The sequence below is a fragment of the Meriones unguiculatus genome, chromosome 19, assembly GCF_030254825.1.
Source record: "Meriones unguiculatus strain TT.TT164.6M chromosome 19, Bangor_MerUng_6.1, whole genome shotgun sequence".
Classification (NCBI taxonomy): Eukaryota; Metazoa; Chordata; class Mammalia; order Rodentia; family Muridae; genus Meriones; species Meriones unguiculatus.
The window spans coordinates 64,187,600-64,208,241 of record NC_083366.1 but is presented as its reverse complement, the minus strand read 5'-3'; the positions used below and the strand labels follow the sequence as shown (position 1 = coordinate 64,208,241).

Here is a 20,642-nt window from a genome sequence, read left to right as displayed (position 1 = left end):
TTTCTCCATTTTTCTGGCTTTATTTCATTGTGACTGAAAAAAAAAACATTTTGAATAATTTCAGCTTTTCTGAATTTGTTATGACCTGTGTTACGTGGCACCTGGTCTGTCCCAAGCAGTGTCGGTCACGTGTTGCACGGTTGCCATGGTGTTGTCCAAGGCCTCACTTTTGTCACTCATTTTCTGTCTAAATGTTCTGTCCACTTTTGGGGCTTCTAGCTATTAATTTGTTGCTGGTTAGTTCTTCATCTTCTTGGTGATTTTTTTTAATCACTTTACAATATTTTTGTAATGATTTTTTACTTTTAGAAACATGGTTCTTTACTTAGTGTGTGGAGGGGTGTGGCAGTCAGAGGACAACTTTCTGCAATTGGTTCTTTCCTTTTTACCCTATAGGTACCAGGGATTGACCTCAGGTCATCAGGTTTAGTGGCCTGATGACCTATTTTGTTTGCTATAAATAAGGCCACTCTTTTTTTTCTTTTGGTGGGGGGTTTGCTATTGCATGGAATATCTTCCTATCTTTCCCTACTTTCACCCTCTGTGTCCTTATATGTAAAGATACAGAACGAGTCTCTTGCAAAGAACATATTTAAGGGGTCGTAGTAGTGTGTACCCAAAATCCCGAAGCTTAAGTTCAGCCTCAGCTACACTCCGTGTTTGAGGCCTCTCTGAGTTACAGGAGATCCTGTCTCAAAACAAAACAAAAAATATAATTAATTGTTTGTTTGCTTCTTGGTGCCCCAGGATCAGCTGGCCTGGCTGGTGGGGGGTGGGGGAGGGAGAGAGACTGACCCACTGTGTACTGAAAGTGACGGGAACTTGCCTCATAGCCTGGCTGTCTTCATTCTCAGTCCTCTTGCTGGGATTACAGGCACGTGCCACCACACCCGGCTTCATTTGTCTCTGTTCATTTGGCTTATCTATTTTTTTTTTCCTGAGGAATTTAGCACAGTGGCGTCGTTACAGCAGGGGAAGGACATAGAAGGTAGTGCCTAAGGTCGCTGTCTGTGCCTCTCGACATTCCGTGCTCTCCTTCCCTCTCACCGCCCTTCTTGGCATCTACGCCACTGCTTTCTGTAGTGATACACGTTGATTCCTTCCTTTTTCCCTCTGTGCATATCTGTAGACTCTTTACCTGTAGTTACAGCGCTTGACTCCATGCTGACCAAGCGCCTGTCTTTCTCTCCTGCTTCCCTTTGTGTTACTGCCGTCTCGGATTCACCTGGGCATGTTACTTACCGCTGAAGATGGATTTAAAGTTTCTCTTATTATTATTTCTGTGTAATCCAGGATTAGCCCAAACTAATAATTCTCCTGCCTTAGGCAGGTTTTATTTTTATCCCTGATGACAGTGTTCTTTGTTTCTATGTAATTCTTGATTTTTGAGCACCTTTCTGACAAATGTGTTTTCCCCATCAAGTAAACAATATCCGGGTATTTGTGTAGATACACATGCACATATATGTATATGTATGTATATATGAGCACTTGTGTCACTTGTGTGTACAACCTTCTGTTATCCCTCAGGTGCTCTCCACTTGGCTTTTTGAGACAATGTTTCCCACTAGGATCTGGTGCCCATTGATTAGTTAGACTGGTGAGGCCGTCCAGAGAACCCCAAGCATCTGCCTACCTCTGTCTTCCCAGTACTGGAATTACAAGGGCACGCCAGCATGGTCAGCTTCAGTGTGTATGTGTGTGTGTGTGGGGGGGGGTTCTTCCTCTGATTGGGCCATATCCTGCTTCTGTGTATGGTTTATGAGTTTTGCTTGTTGCTTTGGTTTGGACTGAGTGGGGGTAAGGGACTCGGGCCACAACAAGTGACCAGATCAGACCGTATTGGCAAGTTTATTGGTGCAGCTCTCCTGTTAGGTTCACCCGTCCTAGGGCATGGGGCTGGGAAATTTGTGGCGGGACCAACGATGGACAGTTCTTATAGTCCCCGGCCAGAGAAAGGGTGCCATGTCAGGCAAGAGCTGGCTTTTTTTCATGTAAGGTCCTGGTTAGGTTGTCTGATGGTTGTTCAGGTTGGGGCCGGCACCACCCGGAACTCGGTTTTAGCATCATCGTGTAAGGGGCTTTACAATGTAGATGGGACTGTACTGGGACCTTCCGCCCGAGCCATACTGGTCTTCGTTCCAGTGTCAGCCTAATAGGGGGCATTTGGAAAAACCATCTCTCCAGATTGTGTGCTAGCTTTAGGCAGAGGAAGTCTTCATCCATCAGCACAGCTGGGCATCTCTCAGAGCGTGGAACTGGAACTCTAGTGTGCTACTGGCCTTTGTTTTCACTGGCTTTCACACTTCCGTTCTGGGTTCATCAGCTCTGTACTCATGCAAGAGAGAGTCCACCATCCCAAATCCCCTGGGTAGACCTCTGAGGAGACATACCTATTACTGCCTGGCTGAGTTTTCTGTATCTGTGCTGGAAACCTAGTAGTCGGGCTGTGTGTGTGTGTGTGTGTGTGTGTGTGTGTGTGTGTGTGTGTGTGTAAGGATCCAGGTGTGGGAGGAGCCTTGATGTGGGAGGAGCCCTGGTGTGGGAGGGGCCTTGGTGTGGGAGGAGTCCTGGTATGAGCCTCCCAATACCTTTGTTTCATTGCGTAGAGGGAGGAACACTGAGGACACTGCTATAGACTGAATATGCACCCCAAAATTCACCTGCTAGGGCTGGAGAGACGGCTCAGAGGTTAAGGGTGCTGGCTGCTCTTCCAGAGGTCCTGAGTTCAATTCCCAGCAACCACATGGTGGCTCACAACCATCTATAATGACATCTGGCGCCCTCTCAAACATGTAGGCAGAACACTGTGTATAGAGTAAATAAATAAATCTTTTTAAAAAAAATCTACGTGCTAAAGTCTTGTCACCAATGTGGTAATATATAATTTTATAGTCTGCTTCATGGTTGAGCCTTTGGGAGGAGTTAAGTAATGAGAATGGAATCAGAGTCCCCAAAGAAGGGAGTGAGGAAAGCCTGGGGATGCGGCCCAGCAGCAGTGCTTGCCTTAGGGTGCGTTAAGGGCGGGGTTCACAATAAAACAAGGATCAGGGAGGAGTTTGTGGGTTCCTCTTCTTCTGTTCTGACACTGGAGGACCAGTGTTTACCCCTCTTCAAGCATTAGGCGTCACCACTTTGAAACAGGGACTTGTGATTTCACCAGACCCCAGACCTGCCAGAGCTTCGATCTTAAAGTTCCAGCCTCCGCAACTGTGCAATACCGTTCAGCTGTTTATAAACCATACACACACAGGTATTTTGTTACATGTCAAACAACTAGGCACATCCAGTTTCCCCACCTTCCCTTGGGATTCCCGTCTTGGTATACACTTGTAGGTACTGCGGCTTCTCCTATTCTCAAAGACATTTTCTGGTCCATATAGTGTTACACCTGTGTCTCTATGGAGGACCTTCAGCTTGTTGGCCTACTGTCTTGTTAACGTCACTTTGCAGTAGAGTGAGGTGTGTGTGTGTGTGTGTGTGAGTGTGTGTGTTACTGGTAATGGAACCCCAGGTTTGTGCATGGGCTGAGCTGCACCCCAGCTGTGCAGTGCATTCTGGTGTGGTTACTATGGCTGCTCCCTAGCTAGAGGTTCAGGAACGTAAGAGGCCCACCTGGACTGTAGTAGCTTTGGGGAAACTGATGAAAACTATAGTATTGTTTTCTTTTTCTTTCTTTTTTTCCTAGAATCCTCCATAACAATAGCATCTTAAGAGAACCAAGTACTACATCTGAGATTCAGGAGCCTCCTTCTGCACTTTCTGGCCCCTGGGCATCCTGGTGTACTTTGGTAGCCTTGTTAGGAGTTCCTCCCCTCTGAGTAAAAGGCTTCCCATCTCTTTGCAGTGCTCCGACCCACAGAAGCTGCTCCACATTGCCCAGGAGCTTCTGCACACAGAGGAAGCCTACGTGAAGCGGCTGCACCTGCTGGACCAGGTAGCCCAGACGGCTGGGAATCCCCTTCTCTCCACGTCCAGGATTCAAACTACCCACCCCTTCACACTGCTTGGGTATTATGCTTTGAGTAGGCATGACAAATACTAAAACTCAGATAGCATGAAGTTCTCAGTGCTCGTGGCTCCGGGCAGAAGCTCCACATGTTCAATTTGGGGACAGGCCTTCATGGAGGATGCATCATCTGAACACATGAATGAATGCTGGGGTCTGGGGAGATGTCCCAGTTAGGAGAGTGATTGCCCTGCATGCACAAGGGCCTGAGGGTGCTTTTTAGAACTCATGTAAAAATGCCGGGCTAATAATGGTGCCTAATGCTTTTAATCCCAGTCCTGGGGAGGTGGGTACAGGGTACCCGGTGCTTGCTGGCCAGACAGTCTAGTCCTATCAGCTTGGCGATATTAAGGTTCAGTGGAAAGACCTTGTCCAAAAAGCCAAGATGAACGAAATCTGAGGAGTGAGCCCTGGGACTGTCCTCTAGCCTTGACAGGCATGTACACACCATGGCCACGCGCACCCATACAGCCACGCACACGTGCACACACACAAAGCACCCACAGCTGGGCCTGAGGGCGCTATGCGTCCCTGTCTGTGAGGAAACGTGATGATCTTTAGTACAGGGAAATAAGACCTGCTCAGCGTGTAGTTCCTGCCTGCACCTCACAAGCCACAAGATCCCCTTCCACTTCTCCTGAGAGGGTGATGAGGAAAGATGTCCCACCCCACCCCTCAGGCGCTGCTCCTACCTCAACCATGATCCTCCACTGGAAGCAAGCTTTCAGTGTGACTTAATGCTGGAGGATTCTGGCTCTGACGCTGCTCACTAAGGAAACCTAAGCGGGGCTAGAGATGTGACTCAGCAGGGAAGCGTGCGTCTCAAGCTTACTATGCTGTGATGAAACTGTGACCAAGAGCAGGTTGGGAGGGAATGGGTTTACTCAGCTTAAACTTCCTCATAGTCCATCACTGAAGGAAGTCAGGACAAGAACTTAAACAGGGCAGGAACCTGGAGGCAGGAGCTGATGCAGAGGCGGTGGAGGGGTGCTGCTTACTGACTTGATCAGCATGGCTTTCTCAGAGCACCCAGAACCATCAGCCCAGGAATGGCACCACTACAGTGGGCTGGGCCCTCCCCCATCAAACACAAATTAAGAAAATGCCCTGAGGCAGGATCCTATAGAGACATTTTCTCAACCAAGGTTTCCCTCCTTTCAGATGACTCTGGCCTGGGTCAAGTTGATGACTTGTGTTTGACTCCCAGGACCCATGAAAAAGTGCACACTCAGAGGCTAGCGTGATGGCTCAGCTGTTGGGGGCACTGGTGGCTCCTCCCGAGGATCTGGGTTTGGTCCCTAGCACCGATGTAGGGCCTCACAGCCACCTGAAACTCCAGTACCAAAGCCTCTGAGGCACAGGGCACTGGCGTGGTGCACTGACACAACTCAGAGAAAGCATCCATAAACAGAAAAGCAGCAGAGACAGATGCCTCAAAAGCGTACCCCTGGAACCCCAGCACCAAGGAGGCGCAAAGACAGGAGGGCTCCTGGGATTTGCTGGCTGCCAACCTAGCTCTAGACCCTGTCTCAAGAGACTACGGTGGGGAGTGACATCTTTCCCTGGCCCCTGCACATACACACAGGTGTGTGCAATACACAGACACACAGACACAGACACACACACTAAAGCAAAACCAAGATTTTAAATTAAAAAAGAAAGGAACCCAAGGGCCCACTCCTGTGGCAAGTGTCCGAGCGAGTGTCAGTGGCCATTGTGGGTATCTCTGTGCTCAGGTTTTCTGCACCAAGCTGGCAGAAGCAGGGATCCCTCCGGAAGTGACCACCGGCATCTTCTCTAACATCTCCTCCATCTACTGCTTCCACGGGCAGTTCCTCCTCCCGGAGCTGCAGAAGAGGATCACGGAGGAATGGTGAGTGTGGTCCTGGGCCACCCACAGGGCCCCGAACCTGGAGTTCATCTGCCTGGATGCCCAGCAGGTTCTTGAGGGTAGGGCCCTGTCTCATGGAGGCCTGGTGTCTCCCTTCCCTTTGAGGTTCTGTTTCCAACCCCAGCCTCACCTGTTCCTGGGTGGTGGCCTTGACTGGGCCTTTGGTGTCTCTTAACTTTATGGATCTCGATGAGATTTGCCATCTGGAAGCAAAACAATGGACGGTGCTGATGGTTTTATTTTCCCTCTCAGCCTGCTTCTGCCTTGGTTTTTAAAAAGGACATTCTCTCCAGAAGTGGTTCCAGGTCCTCTGTTTTCCGTGACCCTCAGCTTTTGCTTATTTTTTAGCAAAAGCTGCAAGCCACGATTAATGCAATCGCATCGGCAGGCCCACCTCCTGCATTTTGGGAGGCTTGAAGTTTGCCTGCCTTCCTTTGCACATCTTGCGTGCCGCTCATGTCTCCTGACATTGGCTTGGGTAGCTGGGCCCTGTCATCTTTGCCTCAGTGTGTGGCTGGGCCACTTTGTGACTCTTAAGAAGCTGCAGAGTAGGTTGTACTGTGTCCTCAAGGTGGTTAGAACTGGACTTTTGGTGACAAAGTCCATGTGGGGCAGCACAGGCTTTCTCCTTCCATGCCCTGGAGACCCTACCGTAAGCCTACACAGGATCTCCTCAAGCCACTTGTCCTGCATCCCTGGTTGCTCAATTTATAAAATCAAGCTCCGTGCACAGTTTCAGAACAGTACCAAGTGATAGATTCCTGTCTGTGCCTTTTATTTCCCCCTTTGGTTTTGGTAATTACTACGGACAAATCTCCAAAAGAGAGTTCTAAGGTCAGAAATTACTACATTGATTTTTCCTGTGAATAATCTCTATGCATCCAAGATAGGGTACCAATGACAAACTGAAAAACAAACAAACAAAAAAAATTAAAAACGACCCCCAATACATTAGTTGAAGCAGTGAGCTTCCTGGGGTTACTTACTGCAGCATGAGTGACTCAAAGGGGGACACAGCAGGGGAGGGCTCCTGAGGCTGCTTACCAGAGGTCCCTCACAGCTTGAGGACAGCTTGGCAGAGCAAAAAGTCTCCCCCAAGCAGTTGTTGTGGCTTATATGGCCTTGGGAAGAGGCTTTGTTAATCTTGTAAGTTTCAGGAGCTTCCTGATGCTTTGGTTGCTTGTCGAGCCCGGTAAGTTTTACTTCCTGAGTCTTAAGGAGCCTCCCTTCTGGAGGGGCTATTTTTACGCAGAGGCCGTAGCTAGGCAAGCATCATTACAGTGTTTGCTTCCTGGAGTTTATTTGTTCACTCAGTGTACTTGAAAGTTTTCACCATTGGTCCTGCCAAGGCCTCTTCTCTCCATGACTTTGTATAGACCCACCATTTCTAATCTGTGTTCGTTTAGAGCGGCACTTTACTGACCATCTTTAATAACTGCGGCATGCCACTCAAGGACAGCACCACTGCTAAGATTCACCATTTGGGCACTGGGCCTCAGCCTGTGCTGTTGAGGTGTTTACAGACACCCTCTCTTAACGTACAACAACACACTGTTTTCTACTCCACAATATGGGGGAGAGCACTCTGAGAGGGTACCAGTGTGCTTACCATCATACCCAAGGCGTGAGCACCATCCCGTGACCGTGCTTCTCCACACAGGGACACAAACCCTCGACTCGGGGACATCCTGCAGAAACTGGCCCCGTTCCTGAAGATGTATGGCGAGTATGTCAAAAATTTTGACAGGGCGATGGGACTGGTGAGCACATGGACCCAGCGCTCTCCGCAGTTTAAGGACGTCATCCACAGCATCCAGGTGGGTGGCTTCCGGAGGAGTGTGATGCTCGCTCTCTCTCAAACTCCAATTATATTTTTTTGTTTTGTTTTGTTTTGTTTTGTTGAGGCAGGGTTTCTTTGTGTAGCCTTGTCTGTCCTGGACTCACTTTGTAGACCAGGCTGGCCTCAAACTCATGGCAGCCCGCCTGCCTCTACCTCCCTGAGTGCTGGGATCACAGGTGCGTGCCACCACACCTGGCTTCCAAAAAGATTTTTTAAGAAAGGGTCTCAGGTCGGGCATGTGCCTTTAATCTCAGCACTCAGGAGACAGAGAGGCAGGTGAACCTTTGTGAGTTTGAGGCCAGCCTGGTCTACATTCCAACCCAGACAGCATTACATACAAAAACCATGTCTAAAAACCAAATAACAAAGCCAAACAAACAAATAAACAAACAAATAAAAACCCAACCTACCACCACAACAAAACAAGGACTCTAGACTTGGCTGGTTCTGAACTCCCTATGTACTAAGGATGACCTTGAACTTCAGAATCTCCCCTCTCTGCTTCCTGAGAGCTGGGATTGTTAAAGTGTGTGCCACCACACCCTGTTTAGACAATGCTGGGATTACATGCCTGCGAAGGTATGTCTGGCTTTTTTCTACACGGATTCTGGGGTTGAAGTCAGATCCTTATGCGTAAGCAGCTACTCCGTCGTCCTATCCCGGCCCTCAGGAGACACTAGGACATTAAACTCACACATAAGCATGTAGTACAAGACTCAGCTGTGCTGTGGAGCGCCACAAATAGCGCCCCCTAGAGATGGAGACAGTATTCTCCCCACCCCCACCCCGCCTGCACAGGCCACTGTCCCGGTCCATTCAGGGCAGTCCAGGATCTTGGGTCTGGCAAGTCCTAAAGTGACAAGACAGCTCCAGAATTGAAATGACAATTGTCTGCATTGGCTGCCTCAGCACTTTGCTGTCCCTGAACAGTGCTGCCTGGGGATATTTCCTGCTAGACACAGCCATGGTTGTGCCCCTTGGCTTGGCACAATTCAGCCATTCTCTGCAAAGACTTGGGTTAAGTCTGCTGACACTAACGCTTCTGGCATCTGGAGGGTGGATCCTGGCTCGTGTCTACAGTGCACTGGATGGCCCACAAGAGAAAATTTTCCTATGCAAATGTCCACAGCCAAGGCTGAGAAGCCTTGACCTGGACAAAATGGAGAGCAAATGGCCATCTTGTTTCCTTTGGTTTCCTTTGCTTGATCCAAAGCATAGTTTAAACTATAAGCCTTAAAAAGAATCCAAACAGGAGATGAGGGAGGGTGGGATTGGGAGAGAATGAGGGAGGGGGCTACGGCTGGGATACAAAGTAAATAACCTGTGATTAATATTAAAAAAAAATTAATTAAAAAAAAAGAATCCAAACTTTTACCAAGCATTTGTAAAACGACCAACTTAAGGCTAGAGAGAAAGCTGAAGACGAGTTTGGATCTTTAGCACCAGGTAAATGCAGGTGTGGTGGCGTGTGTCTGAACCCCAGCACCAGAGGCTGATGGTAAAGGAGACCCCCCCACACACACGGGTGAGGTTCTGTGTTGGATCCTCGATTAGGCACAATCCATATCCAAACAGTCTCACAGAGACGGTTAATTAAGCGGGGAAGAAAAGAAGCGGCTGCTTTCTGACCCAGGCAGAAAAACAGCAGCACCTGACCTTCCAGGTGTAGCTTTTAAGAAGGGAACAGGGGGAGGTCTATGTTAGGGTAGGCTAGGATGTTGTGGTATGTTTTGATTGGGCATTTTTAACTAGGTGAACCAAAAAGGGCTTTTGATTGCTGGACTTTAATAGTTTGATAGCTGGACCTTGGTAGTCAGCCTCAGGAGGAGGAAGTGGCCAGATAAGGGAATAGACTTTGGTGGCCAGCTTTAGGAATGTAATCTAATGGGTTTTTAGCAAGGTGGAGGGAATGGGGGAGAAGGGCAAGGCCTGCCAGAGCCATGTTTGTCATGCGGGAGTTGGCCAGAGTCTCTTCGGAGGGCGGGGTCGTGGAGGCAGGTAGATTCTGGGGCTGATCAGCAAACCTAGAGGAACCCAGTTTCAGCCAGAGATAGGAATCCATAGAGCATGCCCAGGCATGACCACAAAAGGACAAACTTAGACAGGTGCGGTGGTGCTCGCCTGTAACCCCAGTACTCTGAGGGGCAGAGGCAGGCGGATCTCTGTGAGTTCAAGGCCAGCCTGGCCTACACAGTATGTCCAGCTGAGGCTACCCAGAGAAACCCTGTCTTGAAAAAACCAAAACAACCAAACAGACAAAACGAAAGGACGAAGTTACAGACATGCCAGACATTCTGTCCTATTTACCGTTGCCTCCAAGCACACGTGGTGGTTATTGTCTTTTGAACCGCCTCTGCAGGCACTACAGTCTGCATGCTAAGTGTGAAGGCTGTCTCCCACATGCCCTCAGTGGTGACTAAACTCAAGAACCTCACACGTGGCTGTCACAGCACTGTCTCCTCAGCCCACACAGCCACCAGCAATCCAATGATGCACTTTACATTTCTCTCTTCGTGGTTCATGAGACAAACTAGGACCGCGCGCTGTTCTCATTATCGGGCTGAGCCCTTCCCTCTCGCACAGGCTCTGCCCCTGTCCTCTTGAGGGAATCTGCTACTTCCTGGCTTTGGGCTGATCTGTGATTCAGTTTTGAGCTGAGCCTTTGTGTGAGTTTCACTGGAGCAAAGATTTTTCCCCCTCTCTTCATGAAATCCTGGCGGGGATATGCGTTGAAGCTCTATGAATATCCGTACTGCCACATTGTTTCTCGATTCTTGCTTGAAATAATTTGCACGTGTGTGTGGGTATGCTCATACATGTTTATGTTCACGTCGAGGTCAGAGGCTGGTGTTGAGGGTCTTCTATCGCTCCTCATCTTATTCTTCGGAGGCAGAGTCTCTCACTGAGCTCAGGGCTCAGAGTCTGCTGGGCTGACTGGCCAGTGATGCATGCTCATCTCTGCCTCTCCAACACTGGGGCCACAGACTTTTTATTTAAAGTTTTAAAGATTTAAAAAAAAATTTATTTTATTTTACGTGTACAATTGTTTTGCCTGCATGTATATCTGGTGCTCAAGGAAGCCAGAAGAGGATGTCAGATAGATACCCTGAAACTTGCGTGACAAATGGTCGTTGGCCATGTAATTGTCAGCACTGACCCTAGGTCTTCTACAAGGACAGTCAGTGCTCTTAACCTCTGAGCCATCTTTCCAGCTCCAACACTTGGGTTTGTTTTTTTTTTTTCCATAAGTGCAACTTTCATTAAAAATAAAACAAAACAAAAAGACAGGCATGGTGACCTGTAATTCCAGCATTTGGGAGGCAGGGGCAGGTGGTTCTCTGAGTTTGAGGCCAGCCTGGTCTACAGAACTAGTTCCAGGACAGCCAGGGCTACACAGAAAAACCTGTTTTAAAGAAAACAACAACAACAAAACCAAAACAAAAACCCAGTTGTTTTACGGGCTTGGAGAAGATGGCTTGGTGGATAAAGAGCTTATGTATAAGCACAAAGACCGTGCTCAGACCTCCAGATCCTGTTGCACCCTAAGGAGTTGAGCCCATCTCCCTCAGAAGTTTTGTTCTAGGGCCTGAGGAAGGTGTGGGTGCTGGGGCGCTGAAGTTGCTAGGGGCAGGGCAGTGGACAGAAGGCTGTCTCAGCTGTCAGCATGGCGAATGCAGCAGGGCAGGAGAGCTCAAGGTGACCATAGAGGCAACAATTATCCCGGGTGGGCTTGTGTGTTACGAAAGGTGTGGAGTGCTGTAGCCTGCAGCAAGAAGGCTAAGTGTGGTGAAAGAGAGCTGTGATCCAGAGGGAGGAGGGGAGGGGAGGGGAGGAGTAGGGTGGGGTGGGGTGGGAGGGACCTTATAGGGCTAGGCTTTCAGTAGCCATCGGCTCTCTCCTTCATTTATCATGCACAGACTCTGCAGAAAGACACAGCAGCTTCTAGGCATGAGGACTGATACAGGGGAAGCTAGGCACAGTCCTCTCCAGCTGACAGAGAGGAGAGCCACCTCAGTTTCCTTGTCTGTAAGGTGGGGTGGGAGCAGCAATCTCTCTCATGGGAGGAGGCTTTGTCCTGCCGCTTGTTTTCTTCAGCCCAAGCCCGCACACACACACACCCAGAGACTTCCAGTTCTCCCTCCATCGCTAGGTACTTCTGAGCCTCAGGTTCTCCAGCCATAAGGTGTGGTCTAGGCTAACTGTGTCTTGAAAAGCAGGCAGCTCCGGGCAACTTTGAGGGACCGTGGTGGCCAGAAGCAGGGACAAGACTGGTGACCCCCACATGTGCTCTTGTTCCCCCAGAAGCAGGAGGTGTGTGGAAACTTGACGCTGCAGCATCACATGCTGGAGCCTGTGCAGAGGGTCCCCCGCTATGAGCTGCTGCTCAAGGACTACCTCAAGAGGCTCCCCAGGGATGCCCCGGACCGGAAAGATGCTGAGAGTAAGTGGAGGTGGCCTCAAGGATGAGTGTAGGGGGCAGGGGATGTCTCTAGAGGAGGCTGAGAACCCTGGGTTGAAAATCACAGAGAAAGGTAAAGGAGAGAGGGAGGGAGAGAGAAAGAGGAAGAGACAGAAATAGAGACTAATAACTAGGAACCTGATTTAGTCTTTTCCTGTCACATGAAAGGATGCTCTCTCCAGGGAAAGCACTGCCAAGCACTGCTTCCCCCGCAGCTTAGGATCCAGCATGATCCCCACGCTGAGGCCATTCTTAGTTCAGGAGTCATGACTAAGGTAACTAGTGGGCAGCACAGGGCCGGACACTGTGCAAGAGAGTCATGGGTCCCACCTTGGTGTTGGCCTCATCAGGCTCGGCAAATGGCTCTGGGCCTTGTCCCTTCTCTGCACCAGACCTCTGGAGCAGTCTGACACCCCCAGGAAGGCCAAGTGCAGGAACAGGGCCTCCCACGGGAAACCAGGCCTACAGTATCAACGTCAGCCTCTCCAGCGAGGACATGTGTTATCACGCGCCCAGGCTCACTCAGTTCTCCTCATGCAGGGTCCCTGGAGCTCATCTCCACAGCTGCTGACCACTCCAATGCTGCCATTAGGAAGATGGTGAGTTCGGGGAGCAGAGAATGCGCAGGCAGAGTGGGAGGGTGGACCACATAAGCAAGCACCTTCACCCTGATTCCAGGCGGGCCCCATCAGTGAGCACATGTGTACCCAGGCTTCCCAGGACATGCTGTGACTAAGCCTGACTCCTCTACATACCTGACAGCTCCTGCAAGGCCAGGGGTTCTTCCCTGCCCTCAGGGTCTCATGCATCCTGGACTATTTGGTGCACTTTCATCTATGGCATCCATACGAGAGATAGCCTGACCTGTCTGCTTCTACGTAGAAATCACAAGTCCAAAGACAGGACACCTGAGGCCTAGCAGGTCCTACCACAGCCCATGCTGCTATTGTCAAGGTCCCTACAGGCTCAGTTCTACTTTGAATAGTGTTGGATTCTAACCAAGAACTAGGAACATGAGCTGCTAACCTTGTCCCCATTATACCTCTATACATCGTGACTCCCTAACGAAGCCTGGGGAAAGTGACATGTAGATTGGCCCAGTCTGGGTCATAGCAACTCAACTGACTCCTGCATGCCTCAGTTTCCTTGTCTGTAAGTGGGGGATAACAATGCCACTCACTTCATAGAGTTTGTGTCCGAATTAAATAATTACAGTGTGAATGGTGTAGAACAGCCCTGGCTACATAGCCACAGAGGTTTGTGATTTATTATTCTCTGAATGATGAGCTTCTAGTCACCCTTTGGTGCTCAGCCCAAATATCACCCCGTGCTTACCTCCCTTTTCGCGGGCAGCCATTTCATCGCTACAGTGGGCTCTGGGTCACAGCTGCAGAGCATGGCTTTGCCCACCTCTGGGTCCAGAGCAGTTCTCGGGTCTTTGCAACCTTGCAGCTGCCTGACCTCTGTGTCTCTTGCAGGAGAAAATGCACAAGCTTTTGGAGGTGTACGAGCAGCTGGGCGGGGAAGAGGACATCGTCAACCCAGCTAATGAGCTGATCAAGGAGGGCAACATCCAGAAATTGTCAGCCAAGAATGGTACCACTCAGGACCGACACCTCTTCCTGGTGAGCCAGGATGCCATCCCAGCCACAGACCTCCCTCACGTACTTTCTCAGGCCATGGGCAATACTGGAAAGACTCAGAGGCCCAAGCAGGAGGCTCTTTTTCTGCAGCCTCCCTGACATGAGCTATCTCTTGCCAATGGTTCTGCCCTGGTTTCTGTAAGCATCTGGTATTTATGACCCTTGTTTCTAGCATTTTTGTTCTCTTTTCCCTACCTCAGTTACAGTTAAAGAGCTCAGCAACCAGGAATAAAAAGAACTGTAGCTAAACATCAAGATTTCAACTGGTCCCAGAACCAAACTCTGGTTTACAGATAGGGGAAAGACAGAGAAATTACAGTAAGGGGTCCTCTTGAGAAAAAAGATATGATTCTTTTTTCTCATTTTTCTATAGCCATTTCTCTACTTCCTCTAACTCCTTTTCCTATTCTCCTTGCTCTTCTTCATCCTCTTTCTTCTTGCTTCTTCCCAAGGCTTTACATTTGCTAGGCAAGCACCCTGTTACTGCCTTACACTCAGAGCCCAGCATCTATTCTTGAATAAGTAGCTATATTTTTGAAAGTTTCTCTTTTAACCCAGGGCCTATAACATACCTAGCCACAGGTTCTTTGCTGAATAATAGTGCTAGGTATGTGTTTCATCATGTAGAATAGGCCTTCAATCCAAGCGGAAGTTGATTGGTTGTTCCCATGACAAACATGCCACTATTGTACCAGTGGGCATGTCTTACTGGGCCGGTTGTTATTGTAACTTACCGGGTTCACATCTGGATGTGGTTTATGCTTACCTCCTCTGGTAAGGTGCAGAGCATCTTTCAACACTACAGAAGCTATCCAGTAGGGATGAAGCTTTCAGGTCAGTTCTGACTTGATTTCTCTGTGTTCTAGGGCTCAAGTATGTGGTATTTTCACCAGTAGAGTCTTATCGTTAAGTACTGGAGGGCAACCAAAAGCATTGGCAGTAGCCTGTACTGTGTGGGGCTTACGGGGGCTCAGTGGACAGTGACTCCAAAACATATAACCTTTTTCTAGAACTGGGCTTTTGCTTGTTAGTCCCTGGAACTTCGTGGGGCCATTGCTGTACATTAAGAGGCTCAGACTCTGCCTCTTGAGTGTTGTGCTTAAAGCTGTGTGTACATCTTTTTAAAATATTTTTTACTTTATGACTTTAAAGAAAGCTTATATGGGTCCCCTGTGAGGGCTCCCTGTGGCCACTTCTCTCCCTGACATCTTTCTTGCAGTTCAACAACGTGATGCTCTACTGTGTACCCAAGCTAAGGCTCATGGGCCAGAAGTTCAGTGTACGGGAGAAGATGGACATCTCTGATCTCCAGGTCGGTGGTCAGTCTCTCCCCGTCTTATGTCTTGGAAGGAGTACAATCAGGGGTAGCTTTGATGTCCACCTCTGTGACTCAGAGGTTTCTGACACAACATGTTGGTCCTGGTATACTAGCCTGAGTGGGCAGTGCTCTGCGTGGTCTTGGATTGTACTTTCTGCCAGATCCCTGATGGGTTCATGCTGAAGGGGGCAGGAGGCTGGGACTAAAGTTCACAGCCACAGTGGTCATGTAGACATAAGGTAGGCTGTTGCTTTGTGAGAGCAGGACTCAGGACCCCAGCTAAAGATTTAAAAGTGAAGCTCAGGTCATGAATTCAGAAAGGATCATGGGCCCACTCACCTGGCCTGTACCACGAGCTATTATATTCCCTGAACCATCTCAGAGTCTTTGTGTCTTTGCTCCCTTTGGTCCAAAAGCCTCTTCCATATGTCATGATATTCAGGGCTGATATGGTTTTTATGTGCCACATAAAAATTTGAATTAATAATTACTCAAAAATATTTTCTAATTAAATGAATCTATTTTTAAAGGCAAAGATTTGATTAAACAACTACTCACTGCATAGAAATTCCCCTGGCATTCTCTTGGTCCAAGTTAAGAAATAGTTATAAGCAACAACTAACTCCAGGGGGAAAATGGCTTTTTCCATAGTTAGGAGAAACCAGTGAGCACCGAGAAACCAGTGCTGGGGCTGGAGCTGGCTCAGCAGCCCAGAGCTCTTTGCTGCTCTTTCTTTCAGAAGGCCCAACTTCAGTTCCCAGCACTAAACTGAGTGGCTCAAAACAACTGCCTGTAACTCCGGCTCCAGGGGGTCCAGTGGTCCAGTTTTCTCCTCTGGGCCCTCTCATGTCCTTGTGTACATAACTACATACGAGCACCCCCCCACTCCTACACATATATATACACACATATACATACACAAGCGAGCGCATGCACAACAAAATAAGTCTTTTATTTTTTTTAATCCATCCTGTTGTAGCGGCTTTTATATGTAAATACCATTTTCAACATGCAATGGGACAGTCCAGAGGTTTCTGGTTGGGTCCAGGTCTGCATATCCGTGCTGCCTCCAACTGGCCGACTGAGGTCAGGGCTCCTACAGTGACCAGCCCAAGAGCTGCCCAGAGCAACTGTGCTCTGTGGTTTCGTGCTGAGGGAAGAGGGTGAAATCTGAGTCTCCAAATACGTGACCACTCCCCCACCGACTCTCTTGGGTGCACACCTTTTAGCTCATCACACACCTGCTGAGGGACAGAGTCTAAGGTCTTCATCCCTCCCAAGAGGTGCAGCTGTGCTGGGAGGGAAAGGCCAGGGCTCCCTGGGGGCAACTGCTGGCAGAGGCCCGATGGGTAGGTTCACTTGCCAAACAGCCTTCCACACACAGAACCTGAGACCCAGCTCTGTGTGGGCAAGGCCAGCGGTCCACCCTTCCCCTGAGCCTCAGCGGGGGCCCACCTCGACCCTTCCACAGGAGAAATAAAGAAATAAACCCCCCGAATCAGAGAGCTTGGGTGTGTGGTAAAGATGGCTAAAACGGTGACTTGTGTTCATTTGCTCTGCAGGTGCAAGATATTGTGAAACCAAATGCAGCACACACATTCATTATAACAGGAAGAAAAAGGTCCCTGGAGCTTCAGACTCGGTATGGCAGCGGCATCTCCAGCTGCAAGGACATTTTTGACCTGAGATTGTAGCAGATGGCTTCCTTTACTGAATGAGTTAACCTTTCCATATGGTGTGTGTGTGTGTGTGTGTGTGTGTGTGTGTGTGTGTGTGTATGGTGTGTGTGGGTGTGGGTGGGTGTGGGTGTGGGTGTGTGTGTTTAAATCAAAAATGAGCAGATGTCTCAGTGGTAAAGTACTTGGCACACAGCATGAGGACCTGAGTTCGGATCCCCAGCACTCACTCATATAAAAAGCCGACACAGCAGTGTGTGTCTGTAATCCCAGTCCTGTGGACAGGGAGACAGGCAGATCCCTGAGGCTTGCTACCTCAGCCACCCTTGTGGAATCAATGAGCTCCAAGTTCAGTAAGAAATCCTGTGTCAAAAAGGAAGGTGGACAGTGATTGAGGAAGACACATGATATCAACCTCTGTGCTCTACACATAAGTGCACACATGAGAGTGTATGCAGACACGCGCAAAGGCTGCTATTACAAATAGCTGTGACTTGGTTAGGGTTTCTATTGCTGTACTAAAACACTAGGATGGAAATTAGTTTGCTCACACTTCCAGGTCGTAGTGACCACTGAGGGAAGTCAGGTCAGGAACCTGGAAGCAGGAACTGAAACCGAGGAACCTGCTCACTGGCTTGTTTCCCATGGCCTGCTCAGCTTGCTTTCTTATAGGACCCCAGGATGGTGCCACCCACAGTATGCTGAGCCCTGCCACATCAGTCACTAACCAAGAAAATGCCCCATACACTTGCCTAAGACCAACCTGATGGAGGCACTCTCCCAATGAAATCCCTCTGCCTAGATAGCTCCCCCTGTGTCAGTTTGACCAAAACAAACAAACAAACAAACAAACAAACAAACACCACAAACAAACAAACTAGCCAGGACAGGACACCATTCCTTCATCTTGCTTTTTTAGTCCTGTAATCACATGTGTCCCAGAGCAGCATAATCCCTGCCGGTATTACTGACTGGCTCCATGAGATGGTGTGGTGGGCAAAAGCGCCTGCTTGCCAAGCCTGCTGCCCGAGTGCTGTCCTTCGGTAGAAGGAACGAGCCCACTCCTGGGAGTTGTCCTCTGGTCTTTATAGGTGGCCCTTACACCCATACATACACACGGAATACTTAAATAAGCTGGAATGAGGTTTGTTTTTTTTTTTTAAATCATCAGCAGGGTCCCAAGCTAACAGCCTGAGTCTCATTTCTGTAAACTGCTGGGAACGGTCCCCATCCTTAGGCTTGTGTCGCTGCCCCTGTGAGATGTGCTTCAGAAGGACCTGCTGGTCAGCATGTGTGAGGTCTGCTGGGTCAGGTCACACTACCCTCCAGGGCCAGGCCTGAGCGCTCTTTGGCAGCTGTCGGAAATCCAGCCTGTCACGTTCCACCTATGGCCCGAGAGCTTTGTAATCACCTGCCAGGGTCCAGGGTGTTGTTGGCCTTCAAGATGAGCCTGGCCCCATCGGGCCACATGCGTTCTGAACACTGAAAGCACCTTTGCAGCCTTGAGTTGCGGTTACAAGGCAGTGAGGGTCTAGGTAGGCGCGCAGGGAGCATCCCAGGATGGATTGCTGAGACACTCGTTTTGTCTTTGTAGGACAGAAGAAGAGAAGAAAGAATGGATTCAGGTGAAGCTTCTTGAGTTTACTCTCTGTCTCTGTCTCTGTCTCTCTCTCCCTCTCCCTTACTCCTTCCCCCTGAATGCTGTGACTCAAGCCCAGAGCCGGGGGCCTGCTCAGCAAGTGTTCTGCTGCTGTGTTGCATCACCAGCTCTTGTGTTTTTGACCTAGAGTTTCACTAAGTAACCAGCACTGGCCTCAAACCCTCAACCCTCCTGCCTTGGTATCCTGAGGGTACATCACTGTATATGGCTTCCATCCTTATGTTATCACAGTATGGCTATTTCATTTTGGACCATGTGACTCAGGAACTCTTCCCTAACACTAGCACTGCCTGTTTTGATGTCTGAAAAAGAGGCAGTGAGCATGGGGTACCTTCATACATGTTTTCAGGTGCCACAAGCCTTTGGGTGCATCCACTTGTCTGAGTCCCTTCTCCACAAGTAATGAACAGGAAAAGGTCATGAGGGCCCATGGCCTCAGTGTGGTCTTTCTGGAACCAGTCTCATTGGTCTTGTTGGCTCCAAGGCAACAAGAGTCTGAGTCATTGGCCAGGATAAAATGGTCAGGGGTATTCTGTAGACTCCTGGACCCTGAGATCTCTGACAGCCCTGTGGCTTTGCTGTGTGTCCAGGTTATTCAGGCTACCGTGGAGAAGCACAAGCAAAAGAGTGAGTCCTTCAAGGCCTTCAGCGGTGCCTGTAGCCAGGATGAGGAGCCCAGCCTGTCTCCAGACCAGCCTGTGAGTCAGCAGCCTGTGTCAGGGGGAAGTGGGAGTCAGCTGTTGGCCATGAGAGAGGCCTGGGGGGTGTGATGCAAACAGCTTGAACACACCGTTCCCTGCTTGCCTGTACTGAGCAGGGCTGGTACCCGCTCGAGGGTAGCGTCCATGTGGAGAAAGCGCTCCTTTAGTGCTATTTTGTCATCCTCTGTGCATTCAAGGCAGCGGTGAGCATCAACAGACCTTATCTTTATTTATTATTTATATACTTCTGCCTGCACACCAGAAGAGGGCACCAGATCTCACCATAGATCACTATGAGCCACCATGCGGTTGCTAGGAATTAATCTCAGGAGCTAGGGAAGAACAGCCAGTGTTCTTAACGTCTGAGCCATCTCTCCAGCTCCTATGGTGCCTGTCTTACCCTCCACTTTGAACAGCAAGTGGATGTCTTTTTGTGGTTATATTTTCTCCCGAAATACCCTGCACCCCAGAGTATCTGCTCAAAGCCCTCTGCCAGTAGTACGAGGGGTATTTTGTTCCCTATCCCCTGTGGAGTGACCCCAGGGGTACAAGAGGAAGACATAACTAAGGCAGGAACTAGGGGTGGACATCCCTCATGTTGGGGTTTCCCCAGAGTTAGAGAGAGCAGGCTGGGTGGGGAAGAAGATTTCTGCCCTGTGGGACAACAGCCCTAGAGGCTGCACCAGAGGTTGCAGGGAAAACTCCCAGGAAGAGGCACTCTGGAACACACACACACACACACACACACACACACACACACACACACCACAGAAAGCGCACACACTGCACACACTCCTTCCACCTTCACTGGCAGCTTTGCTCACGCTCACCGGGTGCACCTGAGAGAACACCTGACCCACCCTCACTCCTCAGTCTATTCCCAGCTCCAGCTGGCTGGCCTCCTGCTTTCCCTTTGCTCCCACTTTTCCGAGTCCGGGATGTATTTTCTAAGGGAAACTTAGCACTCTTCAAGAGAAAGATCCTGTGATATCCCTGAAGGCAACGGGCACAGAGAAGGCAGCTGTTAGCTGGTCCTCGAGCATTAGCAAGTCTGCAGACTCTCTTCGAAGACCACAAGGATGAGGAGAGCATTCCCGGGTCCACCACCTCATCCTTCCATAATGAGCAATTTTCCGTGGCAGGATTAGGGTGGGCCTAGCCAGCATTTGTTAGACCAGCTGTCTCAGGCATACTAACCCTCAGTGCAGAGCATTCCGTGGAGGAAACATCTTCTGCTACATGGGAAATGCCGTGTGACTGGGGAACCACCTGACTGCAATCTCTCTTCTCTTCCAGGTCACGTGTGCCAGCCCTGTGGAACCTGCAGGGGTATCGGACAGCAATGGGGTTATTGCAGGGGTGAGTGACCTACACCCAGCCATTAGCAGGAGTGGTAGGTGCCGGGAGGGAGTCAGACCAAGGCAACCTGGAGGGTGAGGATCCAG

General features: G+C 49.6%; 1 protein-coding gene across 5 annotated transcripts in view; it reads left to right on the top strand.

Moving 5' to 3' along the window:
* Positions 1–20,642, top strand: part of Fgd3 (FYVE, RhoGEF and PH domain containing 3) — a 57,976-nt gene that overhangs the window by 24,955 nt on the left and 12,379 nt on the right. For 4 of the 5 annotated variants that reach the window (XM_060372925.1, XM_060372922.1, XM_060372923.1 and 1 more), the window contains exons 4-14: positions 3,848–3,937; positions 5,746–5,882; positions 7,561–7,717; positions 12,043–12,181; positions 12,740–12,798; positions 13,678–13,824; positions 15,062–15,154; positions 16,723–16,802; positions 18,431–18,461; positions 19,087–19,194; positions 20,494–20,556. In XM_060372925.1, coding sequence (XP_060228908.1) covers positions 3,848–3,937; positions 5,746–5,882; positions 7,561–7,717; positions 12,043–12,181; positions 12,740–12,798; positions 13,678–13,824; positions 15,062–15,154; positions 16,723–16,802; positions 18,431–18,461; positions 19,087–19,194; positions 20,494–20,556 — 1,104 coding nt within the window. The remainder of the gene's footprint in view (positions 1–3,847; positions 3,938–5,745; positions 5,883–7,560; positions 7,718–12,042; positions 12,182–12,739; positions 12,799–13,677; positions 13,825–15,061; positions 15,155–16,722; positions 16,803–18,430; positions 18,462–19,086; positions 19,195–20,493; positions 20,557–20,642) is intronic. The other variant, XM_060372926.1, reaches the window with a different exon arrangement.